General features: G+C 34.8%; 1 protein-coding gene across 3 annotated transcripts in view; it reads right to left on the reverse strand.

Annotated features, from left to right (window-relative positions):
* Positions 1-24,699, reverse strand: part of CHD1 (chromodomain helicase DNA binding protein 1) — a 69,608-nt gene extending 44,909 nt beyond the window's left edge. For 2 of the 3 annotated variants that reach the window (XM_034656556.1, XM_034656558.1), the window contains exons 1-3: positions 24,484-24,699; positions 1,775-1,976; positions 703-807 (exon numbers count right to left, since the gene is read on the reverse strand). In XM_034656556.1, coding sequence (XP_034512447.1) covers positions 703-807; positions 1,775-1,976; positions 24,484-24,536 — 360 coding nt within the window. In that variant the 5' untranslated portion in view covers positions 24,537-24,699. The remainder of the gene's footprint in view (positions 1-702; positions 808-1,774; positions 1,977-24,483) is intronic. The other variant, XM_034656557.1, reaches the window with a different exon arrangement.
* Between the last annotated feature and the right edge of the window lie 725 nt (positions 24,700-25,424).

A 25,424-nucleotide genomic window follows, 5' to 3' on the forward strand; every position in this document is an offset into this window, starting at 1 on the left:
TAACTGTAAAGCTGTGTTCCCATGTTGTTATATTTGTAGCATTAGTACAGAAAGTAATTAATAATATCTTTATTACAATTGTAATATAGCCATTGAAATTAGATTAATATCACAATGTCAGCATTTTGTATAACACCTTAAAACCTACCATCTCTAGAAACCATTATTGTTTCCTACCATGGCCTCAAAAAGGAATCGTAATTGTTGGTATGTTCAAATTTTTATTTAATATTTTTCTGTCCCATTAGACAATTTTTGACATAGCTCTTTCTGAATGTTTCTGCACAAACACACATGCTGGTGTACTTATGTGTGCACAGGAACTATACCGTTTAAAGCTACAGTGTATTCTTTTAAAAAGATCTTGCGACTTATTCATATTCCATACAAATGATTTAATAGACATGTTTGCCTACATATATTTTCATAGTATTCACATTTAGTTTATCTGTAGTTTTGCTGTGATGAGCAAACGCACACACGTGTCTGTTGCTTATTTTGGACTAATCCCTAAAAGTATTATTATCGGATAATATCATACTGATATTTCAAGGCTCTTGATACACATACTTAAACGTAGTTATTTCCTCATCCTTTCAAAACACTTACTGTTTCTAATAATTTCATAAATACCTACACCTAGTTAAATGATTGGGCATTATGTCCATTTTTAAAATAACAGATTTCATAATGAAAACGCACCTCCTCTGATCCACTATTAGATGAAGCCTGCCGCTGCTGCTGCTGCTGCTTCTTGAGCATTGCAGATCTCTGAACGGCCAGAATACTAGGGCTAGATTTCCAAAACTGCAATAGAAGTATGGTCAGTGAAGGATGAAATTTTGAAAAAACCGAAAAAAGGTTAATTTACTAAACAGCAGTACCAACATCATCACTACCTCCAAATAATAAGACTCTTTTCTGTACCCACATCATGTGTAATACAATATTATAGCAATTAAAATAAAATTTTGAGCTTCAGTCGCATATAAAAATTTTATGGTGTGCTGAGTTTCATAAACAATATTAATCAATATATTCTTTGGTGTTGAATATTATTTTCAAAAAACAAAGTGACCTTACGTGACACCAGTGCTACTCGAAAAGTGGATGCCTGGTTTTTAACTGATGTGAGGTAAAGATGAACAGCTTGAGTCAGAATGCACATCAACTGTGTCACTAAGTATTGTTTCAGTTCAACTGACTTTTATTTTTATTTATTTATTAGACAGTAAGATTTGCTCCATGACAGAAGCTGTGTGTTGATGTACATTCTGGCCCAAAGATCTTATCATGACTGGTATTCTAAGTAACACTACTGTATTCTATTATGAGTTATAGATAGGTTTTAGTAAATCTTGTAGTAGCTTTTTTCAAACAGAATGACCGTTAGCTTACTCTACCAAGTATCTTCAAGGAAGAAAGTTTTAGATTCTTCTGCTATTAGCAATTAAGTATCTCCTTTAAAGATATTGAAAGCAGAGATCAGATACTCTAACAGAAAGACCTCACAAAGCTTTTAATTTTTATCCATGAGACAATGAATATTTATGAAACTTAGTTTCTGCCTTAGAAAGTGTTTATTTTGTACTTGCTTGACTGCTTCTCTTCCAAGCCAATCAAGTCCACATACGTTTAACTACAAGTTTAAGAAAGTAAATTTTAATGTTTAAAATTAACGTTTTCTAAAAGCTAGATTAAGAATGCTATAAACCAATGTTATAAATTTTCCCCAAGTAGTACAAGAAATCTATCTTTCAGGATACTTTATTACCTCAGCTCCATCAACTTTCGGTGGTTTTGCTTGGACTTTGTTTTCTCGGGACGTGTCTGATTCCGACTCTGACTGACTGCCGGATTCAGATCCAGATTCAGAGTCACTGCTACCTGACTGGCTACTGCTTCCATCACTACTGCTTCCAGAACTTGAACCAGATCCTGAGCCTGAGGCTGACCCAGAATCATCATCCGACTGGCTACAATTTGAAAATAAACAGATTTCAAACAAAATTTACTAGGAATTTAATTTTCCTTAAAAGTCAGCAGAAAACCCCAAACCATTAAGCCTTATTTATTTTGTATTTCAACACTCCACAGCCAAACAAACAGAAAAAAGAATTAATGTTAATCTATAATAAATGACTTACTTGATAGATTTAGTACAGTTTTGGCGAAAACATTAGCAATCAGATCACAATCTTCCTCCAAGATAATAAGCAAAATCTATCAAACACAGAATCCTGAGCTAGAAACTTGGGAAAACAAGAAATTGAAGCCATAGTCCCTATCCTTAGAAGGCTATTTAGCTATAGGAAATCTAAAGTAGAAATCGTGTGAAGAAAAGGATTAATGTGCTGAAAATTCTCACAGTTTTAGGTAGAAAAAAAATTGTAGCTTGTACTTGTTTTTAAATTTTATCTGTGTTCTACCATCCTGGGGGAAAGTAATTTATTAAAATTAAGCTATGAAAAGGGGTGCCTGGGTGGCTCAGTTGGTTAAGCGTCTGCCTTTAGCTTGGGTCATGATCCTGGGGTCTCGGGGATCGAGCCCCACATTGGGCTCCGTGCTTGGGGGGGGGAGCCTGCTTCTCCCTCTCCCTCTGCTCCTCTCCCCCCACTCGTGCTCGCACTCTAATAAATAAAATTTTTTTTAAAAAATTTAAAAAATAAAACTAAGCTATGATAAAATACAATTTACTAAAAGATAAAATCAGTAATTGCTTCTCTGAAAGTATCACTGAATCTGTCAAGGTTCCACAGTAATAAATCTGAAATAATAATAAATTCTCACCATCTTTCCTAACCTCTGCATATCACATATGAAAACAATTAATGGTTCACTGAGAAACCACCTTTTTTCCCATTACTAATTTTCAATCCAAAGTAGCCTAGAAATTGTCTGGCCTAAACAGGTGATTGTGTGAATTACTATTATTCCCAAGGCCATTTGTTCACATAGTGTTTACATCTGAACTGTTGAAAACTAGGGCATTAAATTCTTTATACACACATACGACTCAGCTTTTGATGTAATTTCACCTAGCTGTATGACAAACAACAGGTAATGTAGTTTATGTATACAAAGGTAAACTCAAGCTTCACGTCCTCTGCTGTAATTTTCAGAAATACCACCAGATGGAGGTATTACTCTAAGGAAACAGACTGCAATATTAAAAGTATTTATAAAATTTCTCCTTTTCTACAGCAAGGAGTTTAGTATTCACATGGAAACACAGACATAAAAGTTTGAAAGAAGACTTTTGATTCCAAAAGTTAGATATAAATTAAAATGCTTAAAATGCAAACATACGTATATTTTTAAAGTCTGGGAATCGAGTAGAATAAAATTTTCACAGAAACAGCAAAAATTTGCCTTTTAAAGTCTATGATATCAAGATCACTTTTTTTTTTAAGATTTATTTATTTTACAGAGAGAAAGAGAGCATGCATGAAAGTGAGAGGAGGAGCAAAGGAAAATGGAAAGAGAATCTTTTTTTTTTTAAAGATTTTATTTTATTAATTTGACATAGAGAAACAGCCAGCGAGAGAAGGAACACAAGCAGGGGGAGAGGGAGAGGAAGAAGCAGGCTCCCAGCGGAGGAGCCTGATGTGGGACTCGATCCCATAACGCTGGGATCACGCCCTGAGCTGAAGGCAGACGCTTACCAACTGCGCCACCCAGGCGCCCCGGAAAGAGAATCTTTAACCAGACTCCCCATGAGCACGGAGATCATGACTTGAGCCAAAATCAAGAGACAGATGCTTAACCAAATGAGCCACCCAGGCACCCCACAATCATTTTTGTCACAATTTTTAACCATTGGTCACATGGTTCACAGATATAAAAACAGTACAGTGCCTTGTAATAAATAAACGAACCCTACCTACCGTATTTTACTTGGGTCCCTCCAGAGAAATTTCAGCATGAATACTGAGAAGATATTTTTCCTCACATACAATTTTATTTCTCATTTAACCCACTTTCATTTACTCAATAAACTACTGACAGTATCATGTATTGCGCACTGGGCAAGACAGAAAGCATACAAAATCCTTACCATTAAAAAAACCTCTCATCTGGTATGGAGAGACAGTCATGTCAACCAATAAATGTTGTTCTGCACTATTTTTTAGATAACTGATCTAGGTGTATGGGGAGCACTGCATATAACCAAGTCTAACAGAGTAATTAGGGTGAGAAAAGCGTGCAATTGATAGAAAAGGAAAATTGTTTGAGGATACCATTTATTATTTCCAGAGTTCGTAACCACAGAACTTTACACAAGTGAGGGTGCTCAGTAGAACTCAAAAAACAGATAAGGACGAATGAATTTGGGGAGCTACCACAGGCCTATGTTCTTGATTATGTCTTGATTAGTCATTCCAGATGAAATGGCTAGTCAAAATTCTTTGTTAATAAATTAAAATTCTAAACAAAAGGAAGTTTCCCTTCATATTCTTTAGGTTGTAGTAGTTCTGGCTGGAGATAAAAGCAAACAGCCTGAATCTAAGTTACTATAATGACACAGACCTATTATAGAATGTCTTTACCTTATGTACTGGAAGTATAAAGTGTTTATTTTATTTAGTTGTTCTTAGTAGGATTAAGAATATACAAAGATTAAGTAAGAAATATTTTCCATATTGCCATAGAACAATCTCCAGTATATAGTTAAGTAAAAAACAAAAAAACAAGATACAAAACAATGTTTGTGCTTCCTTTGTATAAGGGAAAAAATATACATACTTGCCTATATTTTTAAAATAGCAATAATGAACGGCAGCATAAACCAACAATTAAGTTAAAAATGGTTATCTACAGAGAGAGGGACAGAGGGAAGATTAGAGGGAACAAGGCTTGAAACGAGTCCTCAGGTTCAAAACATGTAAAAGTTTTACATAATTTTTTAAAAAAGAAAATCTTAAAAAATTTAAGAAAAATAGACACAGGTTCAGGGGGAAAAATCTATTTCAGACATAAAATTTTAAGCTAGAATGTTGAAAAACCTCTCCTATTAAAGTAATTGTTTCATCCCACTGCTATAACTGCTCCTTCCAGAATAAAAACCTGGGCATGGCCTAACTTTCTTTTATAAGTCTTCAGTGTTTCTATAACAAAGTGCAAAACACCTATAAGGGCTTTCAGGAATTTGTGTTTGCCAGCCTATTTCCAGCCAGTTTCCCACTTAAATCCTTAGTTCTAGCAATGGCAAAAACTACTTGTAATTCTGAGACCAGTTTCTCTTTCCACTTCCTGCTTTTGCTCAAGTACTCCCCACCCCCACCCCATGCTATTTAATTCCTACTTGAGCCTCATCTCAGAGGCATTTCTCCAACACTCTCTCCTGACTCCATTATTCTCAATTCAACCTTAAATTAGGTATCCTTCCTTGGCATTTCCAAAACATTATGTACATACCACTACCTTGGCTCTGAGTAGTACACTATGTAATGAACACAGCAGTATTGTTTTCTTTGGTGTTTTTGATATCCTACCTTTCATATTCTACTGTATGTTTCTAGAGTGCTGGGATTTTTACTTGTCCTTTTTATGTTGAACACCAAATGAAGAGCTCAATATGTTTGATGCGTGAATGGATGTACGCATAAACAAATCGAAGATATATATGGGTTCAAATTCTTGTATAAAATTCACAAATATAATTTGCTTACAAAAAACACTGCTGAACTCCAACTAACATTTTATTTATTTACGTAACAACCAATACCAATGATCTTCTATACAACATAAGCCACTTAAGAGTTTACTTAAGAGTTACCCTTATTATATTAAATCCCACTAGCACATTAACAATAAAGTGGTAGATTAATAGAAACACTATTCTTTTCCTCACCTTTCTCAATTTACAAAACAAAACTCACCGTAAGTTTATAGGCACTTTGATAAAATTAAATTGTTTTCTGAAGCTAAATTAAATAGGAATACAACATTTAAAATATAAAACAGCAATTCAAATTAAAGTCTCTTTTCAGGCTTTTTACATTTAACTTCAAATATAAACAAGAGAGCAATATAATGAATTACCGTATATCTGAAAACCAGCTTCACAATTATCAACTCTTACCAATCTTGTTTCAAATAATCCAGCTTCCCAAACACACACAATTTCAGGCATTTTGAAATTTTATCCACAAATACTTAAGTATTACAAATAAAAAGAAACCAACACTATTTTTAAATGTCCACAATACCAGTATCTTTAAAATACCACTTCTGAATATTATTATGAAATTAAACATTAAATAATATTAAATATCTAGTTCAGTTTATCTCTTTAGTCACATGATTTCGGATCTTCGACTGACTGAATAGAAATCCAAATAAGGTTCACATACTGCACTTGAAGCACTTTTTTTTAAGTCTCTTTCATTTTTTTTAAGTTTTTATTTAAATTCCAGTTAGTTAACATACAGTGTTATATTAGTTTCAAGTGTACAATATAGTGATTCAACACTTCCAAACATCACCAGGTACTCATCACAAGAGAGAGGCGCACTCCTTAATCCCTATCACCTATTTAACCCATCCCCCACACACCCCACTTCTGGTAACCATCAGTTTGTTCTCTAAGTTAAAAGTCTGTTTCTTGGTTTGCCTTTTTTCCTTTCTCATTTGTTTTCTTAAATTCCACATGTGAGTGAAATCATATGGTATTTGTTTTGTTTTTCTCTATTTAAGTCTCCTTTATTAATTTGACAGTTTCCTCTTCCTCTGTTTTCTCTTGCAATTTATTTTGTGGAAGAAATTAGGTAGTTTTTCCTGCTTTTTCAGATTTCGCTTACTGCAACCCTGCGGTATTAACATATTTTTCTGGCCATTGTAGTTCTTGTAAACTCTTAGATCAAGAGATTCCGATTAAAATTCAGCTCTTCTTAGCAAGAATATTTTTTGAGTTGTTGTGGACTTCTATCAGAAGAAACAAGTATGGCTGTCTCTTTTTTGAGTTTCAGCTGTGGCACTTTCAGCCTTATCTATTCATTACACAGTTCCCTATAAGCTCTGTATCTAATGTTTTTAGCAGCCATTGATCATGATGGCTTTACCACCTATTTATTTAGAGGCAGTAGAGTGGTGATATATCTTTCTTCATTTACCCATTATATAATTTCTTCATTAATAGGTGGAATATTTTATGACAAACTTTCATATTTGTTAACCTTAAGGTACAGTTCTATACATGAAAGCCACTTTCATTTCTTTTCCTTATTTGTCAGTTTTGCAAAGTTAAACTGCTAGCATTCTTTCAAAGTCGACCAATAATTTTTATGTCTCATTAACTCATGGATTTGAATTATTTGATGAATTTTAATCCACTGTATCATTGTTGATGTTCAAATTGTCCCATCTTTAGCCAACAGGAAACCCTTTATTAGTTCTAGAGTCCTTTTGACAAGAACTCAAGTAGTCTTTGAAAGCTTTCCTCACTTTCTGGTCTGACAAGAAGAACCAGGCTCATCTCATATATTTCTTGTTTCAGAATGTAACTCAGGCATTTCATCAAAAACCCTGCTTCTGTTTAGATCAGAACTTAAACTGCAACCTGAGTAGTAAGTGAGCCTATAACTATGGGATTGGTCACTGTTTTAAATTTTGTTTTTAGGGGCGCCTGGGGGGCTCAGTCAGTTAAGCATCTGCCTTCAGCTCAGGTCATGATCCCAGTGTCCTGGGATGGAGTTCTGCATCAGGCTCCTTGCTGAGCAAGGAGCCTGCTTCTCCCTCTGCCTGCTGCTCCCCCTGCTTGTGCACGCACACAAGCTCTCTGACAAAAAAATAAAATCTTAAAAAAAAAAAAAATTTGTTTTTAATGGAATGACCTAGAATAAATACTTTTAGAGACAATGCGTTAAGAATTTATACTAGCATTTCCGATTTAAATTTGCAGGGTTTTTACTTCTTTGGTTTTATATTTCTATCACTTGGGTTGAGTTTTTTGGTTCCAAATAACATTAACAAAATTTCTGCCTATCTTAAGATTATATATAACTGTTTCAAAATAATACCTATATTATTAACAACATCATTACTAAATGTCAAGATTTCTTTACAATTCTTTTTGTCCTTCAGGAATACTTACTCCTAGAATCAAATTATTGCTTTGAAGTCCACTGAAATAATTTATTTCTACATAGCCACCAGTTTGGTTTACTTACAGTCATTTGCTTTTTCTTTCATTTTAGAGACCACTTTTTATTCATCTCGATTTAATGCTGCTTTATTACTTACTTGGGTCCAACTTGAGTTTACAGAAGTTACAGTCAAAATCCACTACCCATCCTTGTCTCCTCTACACTATGTTGTCTCTCCCCTACAGTTCTTTTTTAAAGTTTTAAATTTATCTTCCTTTTTTGCAATATAAGCAAATTATGAGTAAGAATATATGTTTATATCTCCTCTTTCACAAATAATCATTAACATATTTACACTATTAAATAAATATTATATATATATATATTGTATTCTGGAGACCATTCCACAGCAGTAGGTATGTTCTCCTTTCCTTTATGCAACTGCACATACTCCATTTTGTAGATACGTCTCAGTTTCAACTTGTACCTCAAAGATGAACATGCTTTGCTTCCATTCCTGCGATACCATAGTGATACAAAAAGATGGCCCTTTGCATAGATTTTTATATTTATGGCAGCATATCTTTTTGATTTGCTATTTATCAACCAATGTAAAAATATCCGCTTTGAAGTGTTAAATTTATAATCATGTAGCACCCAGATCCTGACAGCTAAGTACTATTCTCCACTTGTATGAACTGAGAGTCCTTTGAGAAATGGCAGATTCTAGGGGTGCCTGGGTGGCTCAGTCGGTTAGGTGTCTGCCTTTGGCTCAGGGAATGATCCCAGAGTCCTAGGATAGAGCTCCACATCAGGCTCCCTGCTTAGTGGGTAGCAATGCTTCTCTCCCTCTCCTTCTGCTCCTCCTCTCTCACTCTCCCTCAAATAAATAAAATCTTTAAATAAAAAAAATGGCAGATTCTAGGGACAGGGAAACAAAAGATTTACCTAAATCATCTTGCTATGCCAAAAAGCAAAATACTTGGAAAGGAAGGAAGGAAGGAAGGAAGGAAGGAAGGAAGGAAGGAAGGAAGGAAAGGAAAAAATGGGGGTAGGAACAGGAAAAAAAAAAATCAAAACAGGACACAGGTGCCAACCTAAAGAAGCTTTCATTGGCCAAATCTGATCTGAGCATCAAAACAGACCATAAAAAGGTTATTACCCAGTAAATAAAACAGGAATCCTTGAGTCCGTGCTGATGATAAGTAGGTAGGTAGGTAGGTAGACAGGCAAGAAGACAAGGGAGGGCTCTGAATGCCAACTGACTAATGTGACCAGGGGAGTAGTGTTAGCAAATTACAATTTTTGCAATCATCAAGATATGCTACATCTAAGGAGAGAGTCTGATGAGTAGATATGTGCACAGTCTCAAGGTAACATCTCAGAAATTGGCTTTTAGTGTAACAAATAAATTTGAAACTAGTTGAAAAACCAGTTATCACCTTGTCCTGATTATCAAAACTAACATCATCAATAGGGACAGGCAGACAACATGAGCCTCCAGATACACCTTTGAGAAAGACATATCACCACTTACACAGTACTCCAGTCAGGGATGCATATGGTAGGTGACGCATAACCTAGATCTAATCATAGGTGAACATAACACAAGCCCAAACTGAGAAATATATTCTGTAAAATATAACTAGCCTATATCATCTTCAAAACGCTAATGTCATGAAAAACAAGTTCCAGATTAAAGGAGATTAACGAAACATGACAGCCAAATGCAGTATGTGATCTTATATTGGATCCTGTACTGAAAAATGATTAGGACTATTGACCAAACTGGAATAATGACTAAAGATTAAAGTATTATATCAATGTAAATTTCCCTGAATTTAATAACTATACATGGCTTCTATAACAGAATTATAGAAGAAAATATATACTGAAGTATCAATGCCTAAAGGGGCATGACTTTTGCAATATGCTCTTCAAAAATTCAGGAAAAATAAATACGTATTACATATGTATCATGTATATAGATATATACGTACAAAAGCAGTAAGTTAAAAATTAGTGAATCTGGGCAAAAGATACACGAAGAATTTCTTGGAACTATTTTTTGCAACTTTTCTGTACTCTTCACTAGTACTCCTCCTCTATTTAGCCTTCATTTCTCCAATGGAGTTTTTCTACATCTCCATAGATTACATAAGATACCTCACAGGATGTCTGGCACTTAGTACATGCTTAACATAAGTCAGTTGTATCATAGGACTGTTACTACTTAAATCCATCTCTACTCTCTAGAACTCTGACAGACCCTAAAAACATGTGAGTTAATAAACAGCTAATACTACCACCTCTCTGCTTTTTATTCAAAAATATCATAAGCCTAAGTCTTTCACAATTTGTTTGTACTTTCCTCCTGGTTTCTCTGCCTCTACTCTTCTTTTGGTTTTTTTCTTTCTCTAAAGTCACCTAATTTAATATTGTTATGGGGAAAATAATTTTGAAGAATCAGAAGCTCTAGAACACTAAACACTGGGTCCATTCCCCACATGGTCACAATCGTCTATATCCAAGCAGCACTGGTTCCGTAAAACGATGTATATAATCACCGAACCTCTACATGACCTTCACTAGTCGCCTCCCCCAAACAGATATCTTACATCCAGACAGCTTCATTCATTTATGTTATCTGCTTGGCCCTTATGGCCCTTTCTCTCATTTTACTCTAGATAAAATTTAATAGCTCTTCATAGATTCCAAATATCTTCATTACTATATTCTAATTTATCTTTACAACAACAACAAAAAGTGTCCTTGAAGGCACATATAGGAAGTTCTTCTAGATTCTTTCCAAAGGAGGCAAACCTTCCAGGGTCCCAAACTTTAAGGAGACTTAATTCCCTAGTCAAATACTTAATTTCAATTCCAACCTCAGTCTCCAATTCAGAGACCCTGTATCCCTCCAAATCTCCCCTGTACTGCCATGTTTGCTCAGAGCTTACTGCTCCTGACTACTGCCTTCGAGGTCCCTTTCGTTCCTGGCACATGAAGGTTTTCTCTGAAGTTCAGCAATGCACCTACTTTTTGCCCATTTTCCCATTATTTTTTTCCGATTTTCCTGTGTTTGTGGGTAGGAAGTACTTTACTTCAGGAGAGTCTATGTTAGCTCAGCCTCGCATATGAAGGAATAGCAATACCTCCTTGTTCTGCACTCAACTCTCCACTCAAATCAATCCTTCAGACTAAAGAAAACACCACGACCTACAATGGGTAGATGAGAAGAACATATTCTCAAGTGAATAAACAAAGATTCTTCTATATTACAAGGAAAAAAAATGTTCAAGTATTTTTTGCTTTTTTTATCACAGAAACTGGAAACTATGTCTGCAACGGCACATAAAGGAAGAATGAATAAAACAGTGAATGATCTTCTAAGAAAATGGTAACAATGAGCAGCTGCTTTCCTTACCATCAGATTAGCAAAAGAAGAAACTGGCCCTGATAAAGCAACAGGAATAGACTGAAAAAGCCAAGAAAGTGTTATTGGAATGGGGAGGGAAAAAAAAGGAGAAAGAAAGAAAGAGTTATTGGAGTGTGGAAGTACCAAGAAGCAATAAAAAGAACCTCTCAGAACAACTGCAGTAAAGAAGAAAAAAGACTGTGTATTCAAACATTATATATAAATGAGACTGCCTGTATCAAAGGCTCACATCAATGATTTCTCACTTTAATTCCATTAAATAATATATTCATTTATTTTCTTCTTTTGTCCCTAAGACATCAAGATTTTCTTTCTGGTATATACCATTTCTGGTATATACCATTTATCATTTTCAAAAACTTTTAAACTGGTAGTAGTATTTAGATGCATTCGATTCAGGAGGTAGGGGAGGAAAGCTATAGGCTACACTGATAAAAGGTAAACTGATCTTCCACAGAAAAATTAATAGAAAGTTGTATGCCTGACAAACACAGTAATACATAAATAAAGAAATGTATTTACTATTCTAAGGAACAAACATATTGCACTAAATTCTCACTTCGTGCCATGTCCCCTCTCCTGATTACTGTTTAAGAGTCAATACAATTCAAAAGGACTTCTTTGGGGGAATTTTGAAAGAATTTTTGAAAGACACACACGGAGAAAATTCAGAGCTAACCCGATGAGTGCTCTGAAGTTCAATCAACCCTAACTTATTTTTTCCTAGCTTTCTAGCTCCTTCTTCTCATTGTAATTACATTTATATATGTACACCCATTAGACATACCTCAAGTTTTTGCCACATGGGAACAATAAACATACTTAAGGACTACTGTGAAGATTAAGAGATGTAAAGCATACAGTCTGACATACTGTAGGAATTCAATACTGACAGCTATTAGAAATTTTTAAAAAAAGGTCTTTTTCCTAAGTTCAAGATCAGAATCATTACTTCAAGGACTACTTTAGCTGTTCTCCGGAATGTCATAAATGGAAATACAAATACAAATATATAAAATGCCTGTGAGTTAAACCTAAAACTTTCAATACAAATTGCTCAATAAAAAAAGGGAAGACATGATGATTACTAATTGGTGCTATGTGCCAGATCCTGGGTTCTCATTTAACCCTTTCAATTTCATATAATAAATAAACTGAGGCTCAGAGAAGGGTAAGTGACAAAACCAAATACCGATACTATGACAACAAAAGTGTACGATTATGAATACATATAAAGAAATGAAAAAAATTTCAGAAAAATGAAAGCCACTAATTACTTAGTATGATAGGAGTTGACTTATTTCAAAATAACATTTCTTTCTATTTGTACCATATATTTATATTGTCTACTTGCTCCTCCCCACTCACCCAGTATCCATTTTATCTGCCCTTTAGTAGTACATAACTGTCGTCCAGTTTTCACTGGTGTATGTCCAGCTTTCAGCTAGATGTGGCCATGTAAACAGGTTCCAGCCAAAGGGATATAGCTAGAAGTGATATGGGATTTTTACATCACAGCCTTAATAAAGTGGCTTGCTTTAAATCCTACCCCTCCCATCTTCTTCCTGCTGGCTGAAAATGGCAGCTAGTAGAGCAAGAGAAGCCAGGTATTAAGATAAAGGATAGCAAAGCTGTCCCACTAGCCACAGTACCTTAATAACCTCAAGCGGTAGAGCTCACTTATCTGAGAGTAAAAAAGAAGTAACTATTTGAAGCACTGTTTCCAATATATAGAACACCTTAACTGGTTCTCTAATATACTATAATAATGTTTATGCAATAAACATTTTTGAAAGAGTAAGTTCTGTACATGGATAATATGAATTCATTGGCTTATCTCTTCAACAAATATTGAGCAAGGATTTCTAGAAGAAACAAAATACTATGAGAAAAAGTAAAACTTATGAGAATCAAAAATATAAAGATGGACTGATTCCTGAGTAAAGAACTAGAGATGAGGGAAATGGAATCAGGGGCAAGGCTTTATGGAGGGAGTGATTTTAGAGCACAGTATTAGTAGTATTCCCCATACTTTTCACTCTGGAGAATGATTCCTCTCTGAAGCCAACAGATAAAACTTTCCACTCTAACATTACTCTAAATTATCATATTCTTTATGTAACCTTCTCCAATTTCTCCAGGCACATCACTGTTTCAACCCACATGTTCACAATATTTTGCTCATATGTTATTAGTAATGCCTTCACAATATTATAATTTTTTGTATACATGTATCTCCTTTTTTTTTTAAGATTTTTATTTGACAAAGAGAGAGAGAGAGAGAGCACAAGGAGGGGGAGCGGCAGGCAAAAGGAGAGGGAGAAGCAGATTCCCTGCTGAGCAGGGAGCCAGATGCGGGGCTCAATCCCAGGACCCTGGGATCATGACCTGAGCCAAAGGCAGATGCTTAACCAACTGAGCCACCCAGGTGCTCCCATGTATCTCTCTTCTAACTACATTCTGGAATTCAGTAAGTCAGGGACTTCATTTCAGTTGCTTTTCTAGACCATTATTTACTTCAACAGGACTAGAGAAACAATATGGAAATTTGTAGGAACTGAGGAAATACTTAAAACTAAAAAAATGAATTAGTGGCCAAAGGCAATGCTTTCAACCTTTTTGGACTATGCAGTATACACACGCACACACATGCACATATAGGCATAAAAGTTTGATGAACTAGTACTCTACTAAAGGCACACTGTATTCTCTATTCTAGTTTACACTATTCTCTTTCAGTAAAAAAAAAAAGAGATCCCAATCCTTTAACATACTGCAACTTACTATTTAAAATGTATTACCCTAGAGTAGTCATTTAAAAAATGAGAAGAATTCAGCTAGATGATAACTAAGATCAGACTACCTTTAAATTATATAAAATTACATTGCATTAAAATCTGTTGGGGCACCTGGTTGGATTGGTTGGTTAAGCCTCTGCCTTTGGCTCAGGTAATGATCCCAAGGTTGGGATGTAGCCCCACGGTGGGCTCCTTGCTCACCAAGGAGCCTGTTTCTCCCTCTGTTTGCTGCTCCCCCCACACTCTCTCTCTCAAATAAATGAAATCTCTAAAAAATATTTTAAAATCTGTTATCCACCTTATCTTTATTATAAGCCATCGAATAAATATCAAAGGTGTGAGAAAATCTGGAATGTATCTATCCATCTGTACCGTTCTGAAAACCAACTAATGCCACTGCTATGTGAGGCACCAAATAGCAACACACAGTTCCTTTTAGCATTCTTAGTTACCAATCCAAGTCAAAATGCTACTATAAACTCAAAGTACAGTATGCTTCTACCACCTTAAAACCTCCCGCTGAATAAATGAGAAAAAAACTGCTAGAAATAGATGCTAGGAAGGGTCACATTAAGCATGACTAATTTCAAAGATGATTGTTTGGGTTTAGTCATGTTGAATATGAGGTAGACAGTAAACTCAAAAGTTTCTCTAGTAAACATTCAGGAACTCAGATGAGAAATAAAGACTACTATATACACATTTGCAAGTCACTAAACATTAGTTTCTTAAAATATATATAAAATTTGATGTAATAGTAATAACACAAATACAAATCTCTAATTCTGTAATTTTGTTGGTTTTTTTAGATGGGGGGGTGAAAGAAGGAGAGAGGGAGGGAGGAAAGGAAAGAGAGAGAAAGAGATACGGGGGGAGGGGGAGAGGGAGAGAGAAAATCTTAAGCAGGCTCTGCACCCAACGAGAAGCCCAACACTGGGTTCAATCTCACAACCCTGAGATAGCGACCAGAGCGGAAATCGAGAGTCAGACGTTTAACTGTCTGGGTGGTGCTCCTCTAATTCTGTAATTTGTAATTATAACAAGCAGACAAAGCTTAAGTGATAACATTTGTTTTCCCCATTAGTATTACCTATCATGCAGAAGTCTAGCCTAGTAGAAACTGTGTTTCAGGGACACCTGGGTGGTTCGGTTGATAAAGCATCTGCCTTTGACCCAGGTCATGATTCCAGTGTCCTGGAACTGAGTCCTGCATCAGGCTTCTTGCTCAGCAGGGAGCCTGCTTCTCCCTCTGCCTGCTCTGCCTGCCGCTCCCCCTGCTTATGCTCACTCACTCTGACAAAAAAAAAAATCTTAAAAAAAAATTGTATTTCAAAACAATCTTCAAAATAATTGAGTAGGAAGATTTAGAGATTAAACTAGATTGGCCATGAGATAAAATGTGAAACTAGATGATGTATACATGCGGGTTCATTTTACTACTGTCACTACTTATGCATATGCTTGAAATTACCATCCACAACTTTAAAGTTAATACTAATAATAAAATAAATGTCTATATTTAAAAGTTCAAGTTAAAGAGAAATCCATTTGATTTGTTTTAAAAAAGATTTTGGAATATGTATACACTTATTATTATTTTAATGACTACTGTTGCAAAACAACGAGGTTCCCAGCACTATACGCTTTACTTTCTAACAAAGTTATTTGTAATTTGGTATTTCATCAATCTGCAGATACCCATGGGAGTGTGCACATAACCACCACCTCCATCTACTGTGAGACATTCAATTAAAAAAAAGCGGGGGGGGGGGGGGGGGGAATCATCAATGTAGAATAATTATGACTGACATAAGCTACTGAACACTAAGTCAATCTTCTGGTATAAAATACAGGCTAAAACTGGAATAAAGAGATTATTTACATTTTTCACACTCATATACAACTGTAATTCTTTTCTTATAAAATTTCCTTTCAGATCAAACTTCCTCCTTTTATTAATGCAAGATTCACTCAATTGGAAATAGGAATACTGTAGTAGCTGCATCAAATGGCAATAATCATACTAATATCTATTTCAAGCACAAAAAGAATAGTCTCCTTTCAGGGAATTTAGACTGTAACTCTACTCTTGTCCAATGGCCCCATTCCTTCACATAATAGCTCTTCAGCACAGTATTTACTGCCATCTAACATCATTTTCCTGAGTATAAAAGTTACTCTGCTTTTTGCCTAAGCCTGTCAAAATACCTCACGATCATAAAAGCCACATTATCAGCACATTTAACACACAGAAAATCTAAGATCACCAGGGTTTTACACATCTCTTTTAAAAAGCAACAAATTTCATTCTGACACTGGGCTTGATATAGAAACTAATCATTTGCCTTATGATCAAACTTCTCGGACTCCCACCTTTGAACTACTGCATGCTATTACCTCTTTGTATTAATTATAATCACTTGATACTACAAATATTTAAATTTGGTTTCTTTCTTCACTATAAGCCTCATAGGATAATCTCCGATTTTATTATCTCATGTAATCTACCACAAAGTAGTTGCTCAATCATCTAAATTAAGTATCTGAGGACAGAGAACTGTACTACTGAAAGCAGCAATGGGAGATGTGAAATAGCTAACTTGAATGGTTTTCATTAAGAGCTCCCCACTATTTTTGTGTCTTATCTCATCTCTGAGAGAAACTGTAGACACTGGATGCCAGAAGACATTACTGTTTACCCAGAATTTATCATGTCTCTGTACTTTATTCTCAATGATAACTGAGATCTCAACCTATCCACACCAAAGAACTCTCAAATGCAGTTTAACATTTACTTAAAGTTGACTTTTGACTAAGCAGTCACCTCATATCACAGTGACAGATAAGATACCCTTAACTATAAACAGCAATTTTCTCAGTCATTCACACCTAAGAACCTGATTCTGGTACAATAAATTTCTGGAGTATCTCTTTAAACCAGTGGTTCTTTTACATGAGTATTATTCTCTTAACACATGTTGCATTTATTCACCTATCCTTCCCTTTTTCTCCTTCCTTCACTTAGGACTAAACCATACAATAACTTCAGCATAACACTGAATAAACGTCAGACTAAAGAACTGCAAAGCCAGCATGTCCAACACATTCTCTATTAGGGAACTTGCACTTCTTTATTGGGTGACTATGACTTCCGTAAAAACCTTCCTCTCCATCCCACTTCTGAATATATACTATTTGTTCTTCCTTTCTTTCCAAACTACATCATTTCCTACCATTAAGGTTACAAAAATTTAAAGAGCTCCATAAAAACTTTCCATATAGCCCATTACATTACTCCAGTACTTTGCCCAATTCCATTTTCTTTCACCTCATTTGTTCACCTATATAGTTCCGTGAATTCTAAGTATACTTACTTACCTGATGGTGTGTTAAAACCTAGCTACTGCATTATCACCCCTAAATCATAATAATCTTTCTTCATTAACATGGCAAGATACTGAATGATTCCAGGTGAACAGCTTCTCCTATATGCACATGAATTTAATATGCATATAAATCTCCCAGGAATCTTGTTAAAATGAAAATTCTGATTCAGCAGATCTGGGACAAAGAGGGGAACTTTTAGAGTGAAGGAATCACTCTGTACAGTAATGGAGTAGAGGATAAATGATTCTGTGCGTTTGTCGAAACACATGAAACTGTACCTCACAGAGTATGTAATATATGCAACTTCTGATCAACCCATGTGACTGAGGAACACAGAATGGAACGCAAACTGTGCCAAATGAATCTAACTTTATTACAAATTTATGACAACTACACTGAAGAGGGTGGGAGGAAGAAGCTAACTTTAGTAACTTTAGAAAACAGTGTTTTGAGTAGAAACTGTAAGGCAGTGTATACTGTACATAAACACTGTATTCTGGTTGATAAATTTGTTTCTTCTGGGAGTATGGCCTAAAAATTCTAAAACTACTTTACCTGTATCTGACCTTGAAGTACGCGATGGGATGGTGGATGGTAGGAGCCTTTCTCTCCGAAGGAAATTAAAGTTATAAAGGAGCAAGAAAGGAAGGTTAGGATGAATCCTGTAGTACAGAATTAGACATCAATACAAACTCATGTCCACCTTAATATGCATACTGAGAAATTCCAGAACTAGAGATATGTAGATATACATGGTTTAGTATATATCTATATATTACCTAGCGCTGTCTGCTTTTTCCACTGAGAGGACTTAGAAGCAGTGATACCTGGGTAGCAACAAGCATACCCAGCACCCAAACCTTGATTTCTAATATCCTTTTCTCCAATAAAAGGATCCAGGGTTCTTTGGAGAAATGGCTGGTTCTAGGGCAAAAAGAGGAGTATGTAAAAAGGATACAGAAGCCAACTTGAAAGACAGTACCCGATAGGCAAGGCTAGAACAATTTGAGTGACAAAATAAATAACTTACTGGATTATAACCCAAAGTATAAAATTCATATACATAAGTCCAGGCTTACATAAATGAATGATTGAATAAAGGGGGGAGAAAAGACTTCTTTACAGAAGAATTCCACTTAAAATATGTAGATACTCTCTCCCACCAGGCGATAGAACTTAATTTCAACCTTCCCCCTAACCATCTGAGAAGAGGGCTAGACATAGTGACTTGCTTCCAAAGAATACAATATGAGAAGAAAAAAGAAGTAACTTAAAGTGGAGAACCCTGGCAAATATTATGTTGGCTAAGTAATGAAGGTTAATATCATCAGTAATATGTGGATATTACCCTTTCCATCTATGTGACTAGAAGAGCACTTCACCTCTGTGATATTCTTTCCAAAAACTGATAACCCCAGTTTATCCTAATACAAACATCAGATAAATCCTCACTGGGGGATATTTTATAGGATACCTGGCCAGCACTTCAAGCCTTAAGGAAATCAAGGAAAGACAGAAACTCTCACAGACCATAGGATACTTCGGAGAGTTGACAACTAAATGCAACATGGTACCCTGGATTGAATCCTGGAACAGAAGTGGCATTAACGGAAAAACCAATGAAATCCAAGTAAAGTGTGGAATTTAGTTAGTAGTTTTTTAAAAAAGATTTTTAAAAATGGCTATAAATCTGGTTTCCCCTTCTGGAGAGTAGGAATCATAATACTGCATACATCACTGGAGTTTTATGAGGATGAACTGTGATAAATTCATGTAATGCTCTGTGCACTATGTGTACCATGCCTGGTTCAGTCAGAGTAAGACCTCATAATCACTGCATGCCACATTATTATCATTTCAAGGGAAATGAAATGTACTCAACTTCTTGCTGGCATGGGCCATGACACCATTCTTTGGGCGTTCCCAGGGAAAAAAATAACAACATCAATAACAAAAAAAAAAGTGGCAAGGTGCTGAATGACTCCAGGCAAACAGCTACCTATGTGTGTGTGTATCTACACATACACACATACACACACACACACACAGACACACACCACACACATCAATTTAACATGAACACAAATCACTTGAGAATCTTGTTAAAATGAAGATTCTCATTCAGGTGGACTGGGGTGGGGCCCAAGGTGGTACATTTCCAACAAGCTCCCAGGTGATGCCAGTGCTACTGGTCCAAGGAGCACAACTGGAGCTTTAACTTTGCTATTTATACATTTTTTAAAATTTTCTGTAAAAAAGATAAAAGTTTTTTCTACTTATTCTTTATCTCTTCCCCACAAAGAATTACTCTTATTTTTAAATATAGAACTGTACCAAACGTAAACAGTCACCAAGATTTTAAATAAGCAACTACTTAAGCAGTATAAAACAGGGGCAATTACACATTAACATTTGCCTCCACATTATCTCATGCCTATGTAGATAAAGTAATGTATTTAAAAGTCAAATCATATACAGTTCTCTTATCCTTAGCAGTTGAAACTCTATAAACACTTTACAGTAATACAGATTAATCACAATCCTAGGAAATACTATGAAAATGTTAATTTAGTAAATTGTATTTGAAGAGAGAGTAACTTATTACTAAAGCTCCTGCTTAACAGTTTATTCAATTTTCAAAATGTTAAGAAATGGTACTTAATCTCAGCTCATCCAGGACCGTGTATAGGATATTTGAGGAAAGAAAAAACTAATAGGAATAAATGAAGAAAGTACATATACAGCTGAAAAACAGTGATTAACAGAAAATGGTGTGAAAGAGCCAAACTTCCCTGCAAATAATGACATCATGGGAAAATTTTTAAAACCAGTTTCCTTAACTCAATGATTTCTAGCCATTCTGGCTTTATGGTTTCAGGTTTTCCTGCCTTTCTTAAAATGTTTTTCAGCACAAACATTTGAAATTTAAGAATGAATTAACTTTTTTAAAATTCTGAGATAACTGCAAAGTAAGTTTAGAAAATACCATTTTAACTGGTATTGCCTTTAAAAATTATTCAAACTTACTTAGTGCAAAAAAACTGATTTTGGTGACAACAAAGCTTTCTGGTATGTGTGTACATAAATGCAACATTTCCAAAAACGGTGTGCCACAGTAGTTTTCAACAAGACACTAACAAATAAATACATGGTAAAGAAATGTGGCCTGTGTTCAAATTAACTTTGACTTGGTGTTCCTTAAATTTAACAGGTCCTTTACACTAGGGGGCTTGTCAAAGCCTTTTAAAGATGCTGAATTTATAAAAGGAGATTTTCATTTAGAACATTTCCACTGATCATATTTCCTACTCACTGCTTACACGAAACACTTTAAAAGTTCAGATCCAAAGATTCTTGAAGTATAAAACATTAACAAAAATATTTTCTATAAGCCAAGGAAATTTGTGTGACAGAGTTCTTCTAATATAAAATTTATACACATATATATTTAAAACACATGTAAATATGTTATATCAAGCATTGTTAACGCTATGAAAAGCCATAATGAAACAAAAGAATTTTAAGAATCAGGTTAATAAAGCTCAATTACCAGCCACAGATTAACTATAAATGGTTAAGACCATTGTAGCACGTCACCAACAATTTCCCTCACTCTGTAAAAGTTTTTCAAGAGCATCATATACAGAACTACTTAAAGTGATTCAAATAAATTATCAAATTTACATGTACAATTTTAGATTATTAAAAATTTAATCTGCAGGCAAGGAGAGAAATTGTTCTGAGCATTAAGCATATGCCAATCATCCAAAAATTTGCAAAATGTAACTATGTATTTCCGGTCTTCATCCACAAACCTATTCCTTGATTAAATCATCATTTAAGAAAGCTTTACAATAAAAAGTCTAACCAGGATTTGGAAAATTTGATTTTTTTGCTTGTTTTTTTCTCAAATCCACACAGCCGGGAACCAGTACTTTGAAATCTTCCAAAAGCGTCTTTAGAAAGCTTAACTTCAGTTATAAAATAAACTTTGTGCTGAGTTTGAACTGATGTGCAGGTGCATCCTGACCCACATTTCTTAGTAAATAAGTTTCAAAATTGTCAGTTATAGCATAGCTAAAGAGACATCTTCCTGTACATTCTTCCTCCTTTCAGTCAATGGTCATAGACAGCCTTCCACATGGAAAGAATCAAAAAACATTTTTCAGTAGAAAGCTAATTATACCAACCAAAAATGTCAAACGACTTCTTAATTTTATTTCATTTCATAATGGAATTTCCACAAAGGAAAAAAGAAAATCTAAAGCAAAAATCCATTTAAAAATTCTACCCAATAAAAATCAAGTTCTACTTTAAAAACTATTTACAACACATATCAATTTTAAAAGCAGGGCATATTTCTCCTCTCTTCACTCTATATTAATATTCATAGTTACTAGAAATGGTTTGTTTTTGGGTGTTTTTTTGGCAAGAAAATCCCCCCTACCTATAAGTTCATGTCCCTAAGCACAAATCTCCCTTCTCTGTACTGCCTTGATATGAAAGCTTTTTTGGGGGGGGAGGGGGACTGGGGAGGATGGTGGCTGAGGGTTGGTAACAGCGACAGTACAGCAAAGGAAAAGGACAGCATAACAGGAGTAAGGAAGAAAATGAAAGCAGATGAGAAGCAGGTCTCCCTCCTTCTGATAAACACCAAGGCAGTTGCAAGAACAAGATAACTTGACAACCATACTTCTCAGAAGCACGTAAAACCTGTATAATAGAAATAATAACTCGGAATAATTAGAGAATATGACTTGCAATTATTTTAAATAAGTATGCACTGTAAAAGATTTAAGTAAATTTGATTTCACAGGGTTTAACTTTTTTCACTTATACTACCAAATCTATCTTACTGCTCCCCTTTAGATATGGCAGCAAAATATATAAAACATTGTTGGAACAAGTAAGGGCTCAGAATGTAATAGCACATGACCTCTCTGAATACTCAACTAGACGATTTACTCTCAAGAGTCTTATTTCCTATTTTGTGAGTAGTTTAGTTCCTGTGTTACCTCTAGATAGTTCTACCTATTAACCATTTCATTGCTCACTAACAAATAAACGAATGTGGACAATGTGACTCTTCTAATCACTTAATACAGTCAATATACCCGTAGAGACTTGAATCAAACATGAGATTCAAAACTCTTCTAATCTAGCCTCTCAACTCTGGTGATGCTTGAACTCGATTGTCTGAAGCCTTATAATACTTTGTAAATTAAGTGGTGGGATGAAATGTCACAATCATTTAGTTCAATTCTTTTTTTAAAGTTGAGAAGATCATTCAGAGAACTAGTTAATGCAGAGTGTCAACTCAGGTTTTGTAATGTTTAGACCAATACCTGTTCAACTAAATAATGCTGCCTTCCATAATTGCTCCTTTCTCTCTATGATGTTCTTGTTATCCAGTCTGCCTGTGAAAGCTGATAAACTAAAGTATACCTAGCATGACCAGAATATACTAAGTTTCAAATCACTTACTAACTACACTGCTTCCTTTTCTATCCAACATTTTTTCTGAATCCCTCCCAACGGCCAAAACTTTCCTGTTTCTTGCTCATCACATTTCTCTACCACTGTAATTAATGTTCGTTATATAGTATCCTATGGTACATAAGACATGATGCTAATTATAATAAGCAAATATTGAGTGCCCATTTTATCAGGAACTATTTTAAGCACTTTACACATAACACCTCACTATTTTCAACTTTAAAGAAGATAAATAATACTATAATTGCTATTCTATAAAAGTAAAAAGTCAAAACCTCAGAGGTGAAGTAATTTGCCCTAATTTACACAACTAATAAAAAGTAGAACTGGGAAAAGTAATCCGGCAGTCTGACTCTGATGCTCACGATCCTGATCTCTACTGTAAGTGAATATAACTCCATGGACTCCGTCAAAGTGCAGGTTACTCGAAATTTGCGGGCTACAGAATTTAGAGTGTTTGAATATGAAGAGGTTTCTTACACATTAAAATAGCTTAATATGGCTTATTCCCATTAACTCTATTTTCTTTGGAAAGACATGGCCCAAGTAACTCATTCATATATAATTAAAACTCAAATTTAAAAAGAAAATCGGGGGGAAAAAAGGGTTGCAGCAGTATTTTAACAAATGTCCAGATCAGCATTGTCCGAAAGAACTTTGCAGTGATGGAAATGTTTTCTATCTGCACCACACATCATGGTAGCCATTAATCACATGTGGCTTTCTGCACTTGAAATGCATCAAGTGTGACTGAGTAATTGCATTTTAAATATTTTGTAATTTTAAATAGTTTAAATAGCCACATGTCGCTAGTGGCTACTTTACTGGACAAGAAAGGTACAGAAGACAAAAATGTCAGCAAAAAGGTGAGTAAAGAACTTCTTATTGCCTTATTTGGAAAATACACTAACAGTCAGAAAAAAGGTGAGTAAAGAACTTCTTATTGCCTTTATTTGGAGAGTGCACTAATGGTCAAAGCAATTTACAGTTCTCTTTTTACTTGCTCTAGTTTCAATAACTGACCCAAACAATATAAACCTCCAAAAAGATTTAAGTCACCTAAACTTTCTATATTTAAATTCACTTTTGTGTATCTCAGTGGAACAAGAGAAAAACTGTATTATCAATAAAACTTCATGTATCAGAAACTTTTTACTATTTGGATAACTAAGAGGAAGAATCTCATCTGAAAACTCTGCCCCCTATTAGGAAAACTAAAGAGTCATGCAAGTTTTATGTTCTCTTCATAATAAATATTTGATGATAAAATGCTTACCTTGATTCTCCACTACTGTTTCTAACACTTTCTTCATCACTGTGTCCATTCATTGTAAATATCAATAAGTTTTAAAATAAAATATAAATCTTCCCAGTTTAAAAGATGAATACAAATACGAACTCCTTAAACATCAAAAATTCACAGATGAATTTTCTCCAACATTCACAGGCTTTCTGGGCCCTTTTTGATTCACCTAAAAAAAATATATTGAGAAAGTAAGAAAATTTCCTGTAGAGGAAAGAATAAGTCTATTTAGAACTTTTACAAATCTACCTAGGGCAATTAAATTAGAGATGCCAAGGGAGGGGTAGAGGTGTTTCACTGAAAATACTTCGGCTTCTATTAACTACGTTCCTGACTACTTAATAGAATGCAGCACCACTGCTTATTTTTGACAGAAGAAATTAAAATATTTGTGGAGTGATAAAACTTTTAGACTGACTGCAACGGTGTATCAATACACATACATACACATTATAAACAGATAACTAAAGCAAAGTGGTAGTATGTAACATATGTATATATCCCAAGAACAGAAAATGACGTCTTATTAGATACTTGGTCAAACAAATGAAGGGGGAAAAAAAATTCCTTTAATCAAGCACTAATTCCTATTACCAAGAACTTCACATACCTGAGTGAAGGAAAGTTTTGAAAATGCTCACATGAGAACAGAATAAAAGTGTATTATATAATTTCAGCGAAAAATGTATAGATCAAAACAAATGTGTTCTTTCACATGTAAACCGAGAGTGGAGTGATAAAATTTAAATAGTATTTATCCAGTTTGGACTTGCAAGGTTCCATTTTGAAAAAAAAAAGGCAATAGAATTTATACTAGGATTAATTAAGAAATGCGCTTGGGGTAGAAATCATAAGCCAAGACACAGCATTTCCACCTTTTAAGATTTCAGCCCAACACTGGAGAGTCACCTACA

Source organism: Ailuropoda melanoleuca, chromosome 3 (genome assembly GCF_002007445.2).
Source record: "Ailuropoda melanoleuca isolate Jingjing chromosome 3, ASM200744v2, whole genome shotgun sequence".
Lineage (NCBI taxonomy): Eukaryota > Metazoa > Chordata > Mammalia > Carnivora > Ursidae > Ailuropoda > Ailuropoda melanoleuca.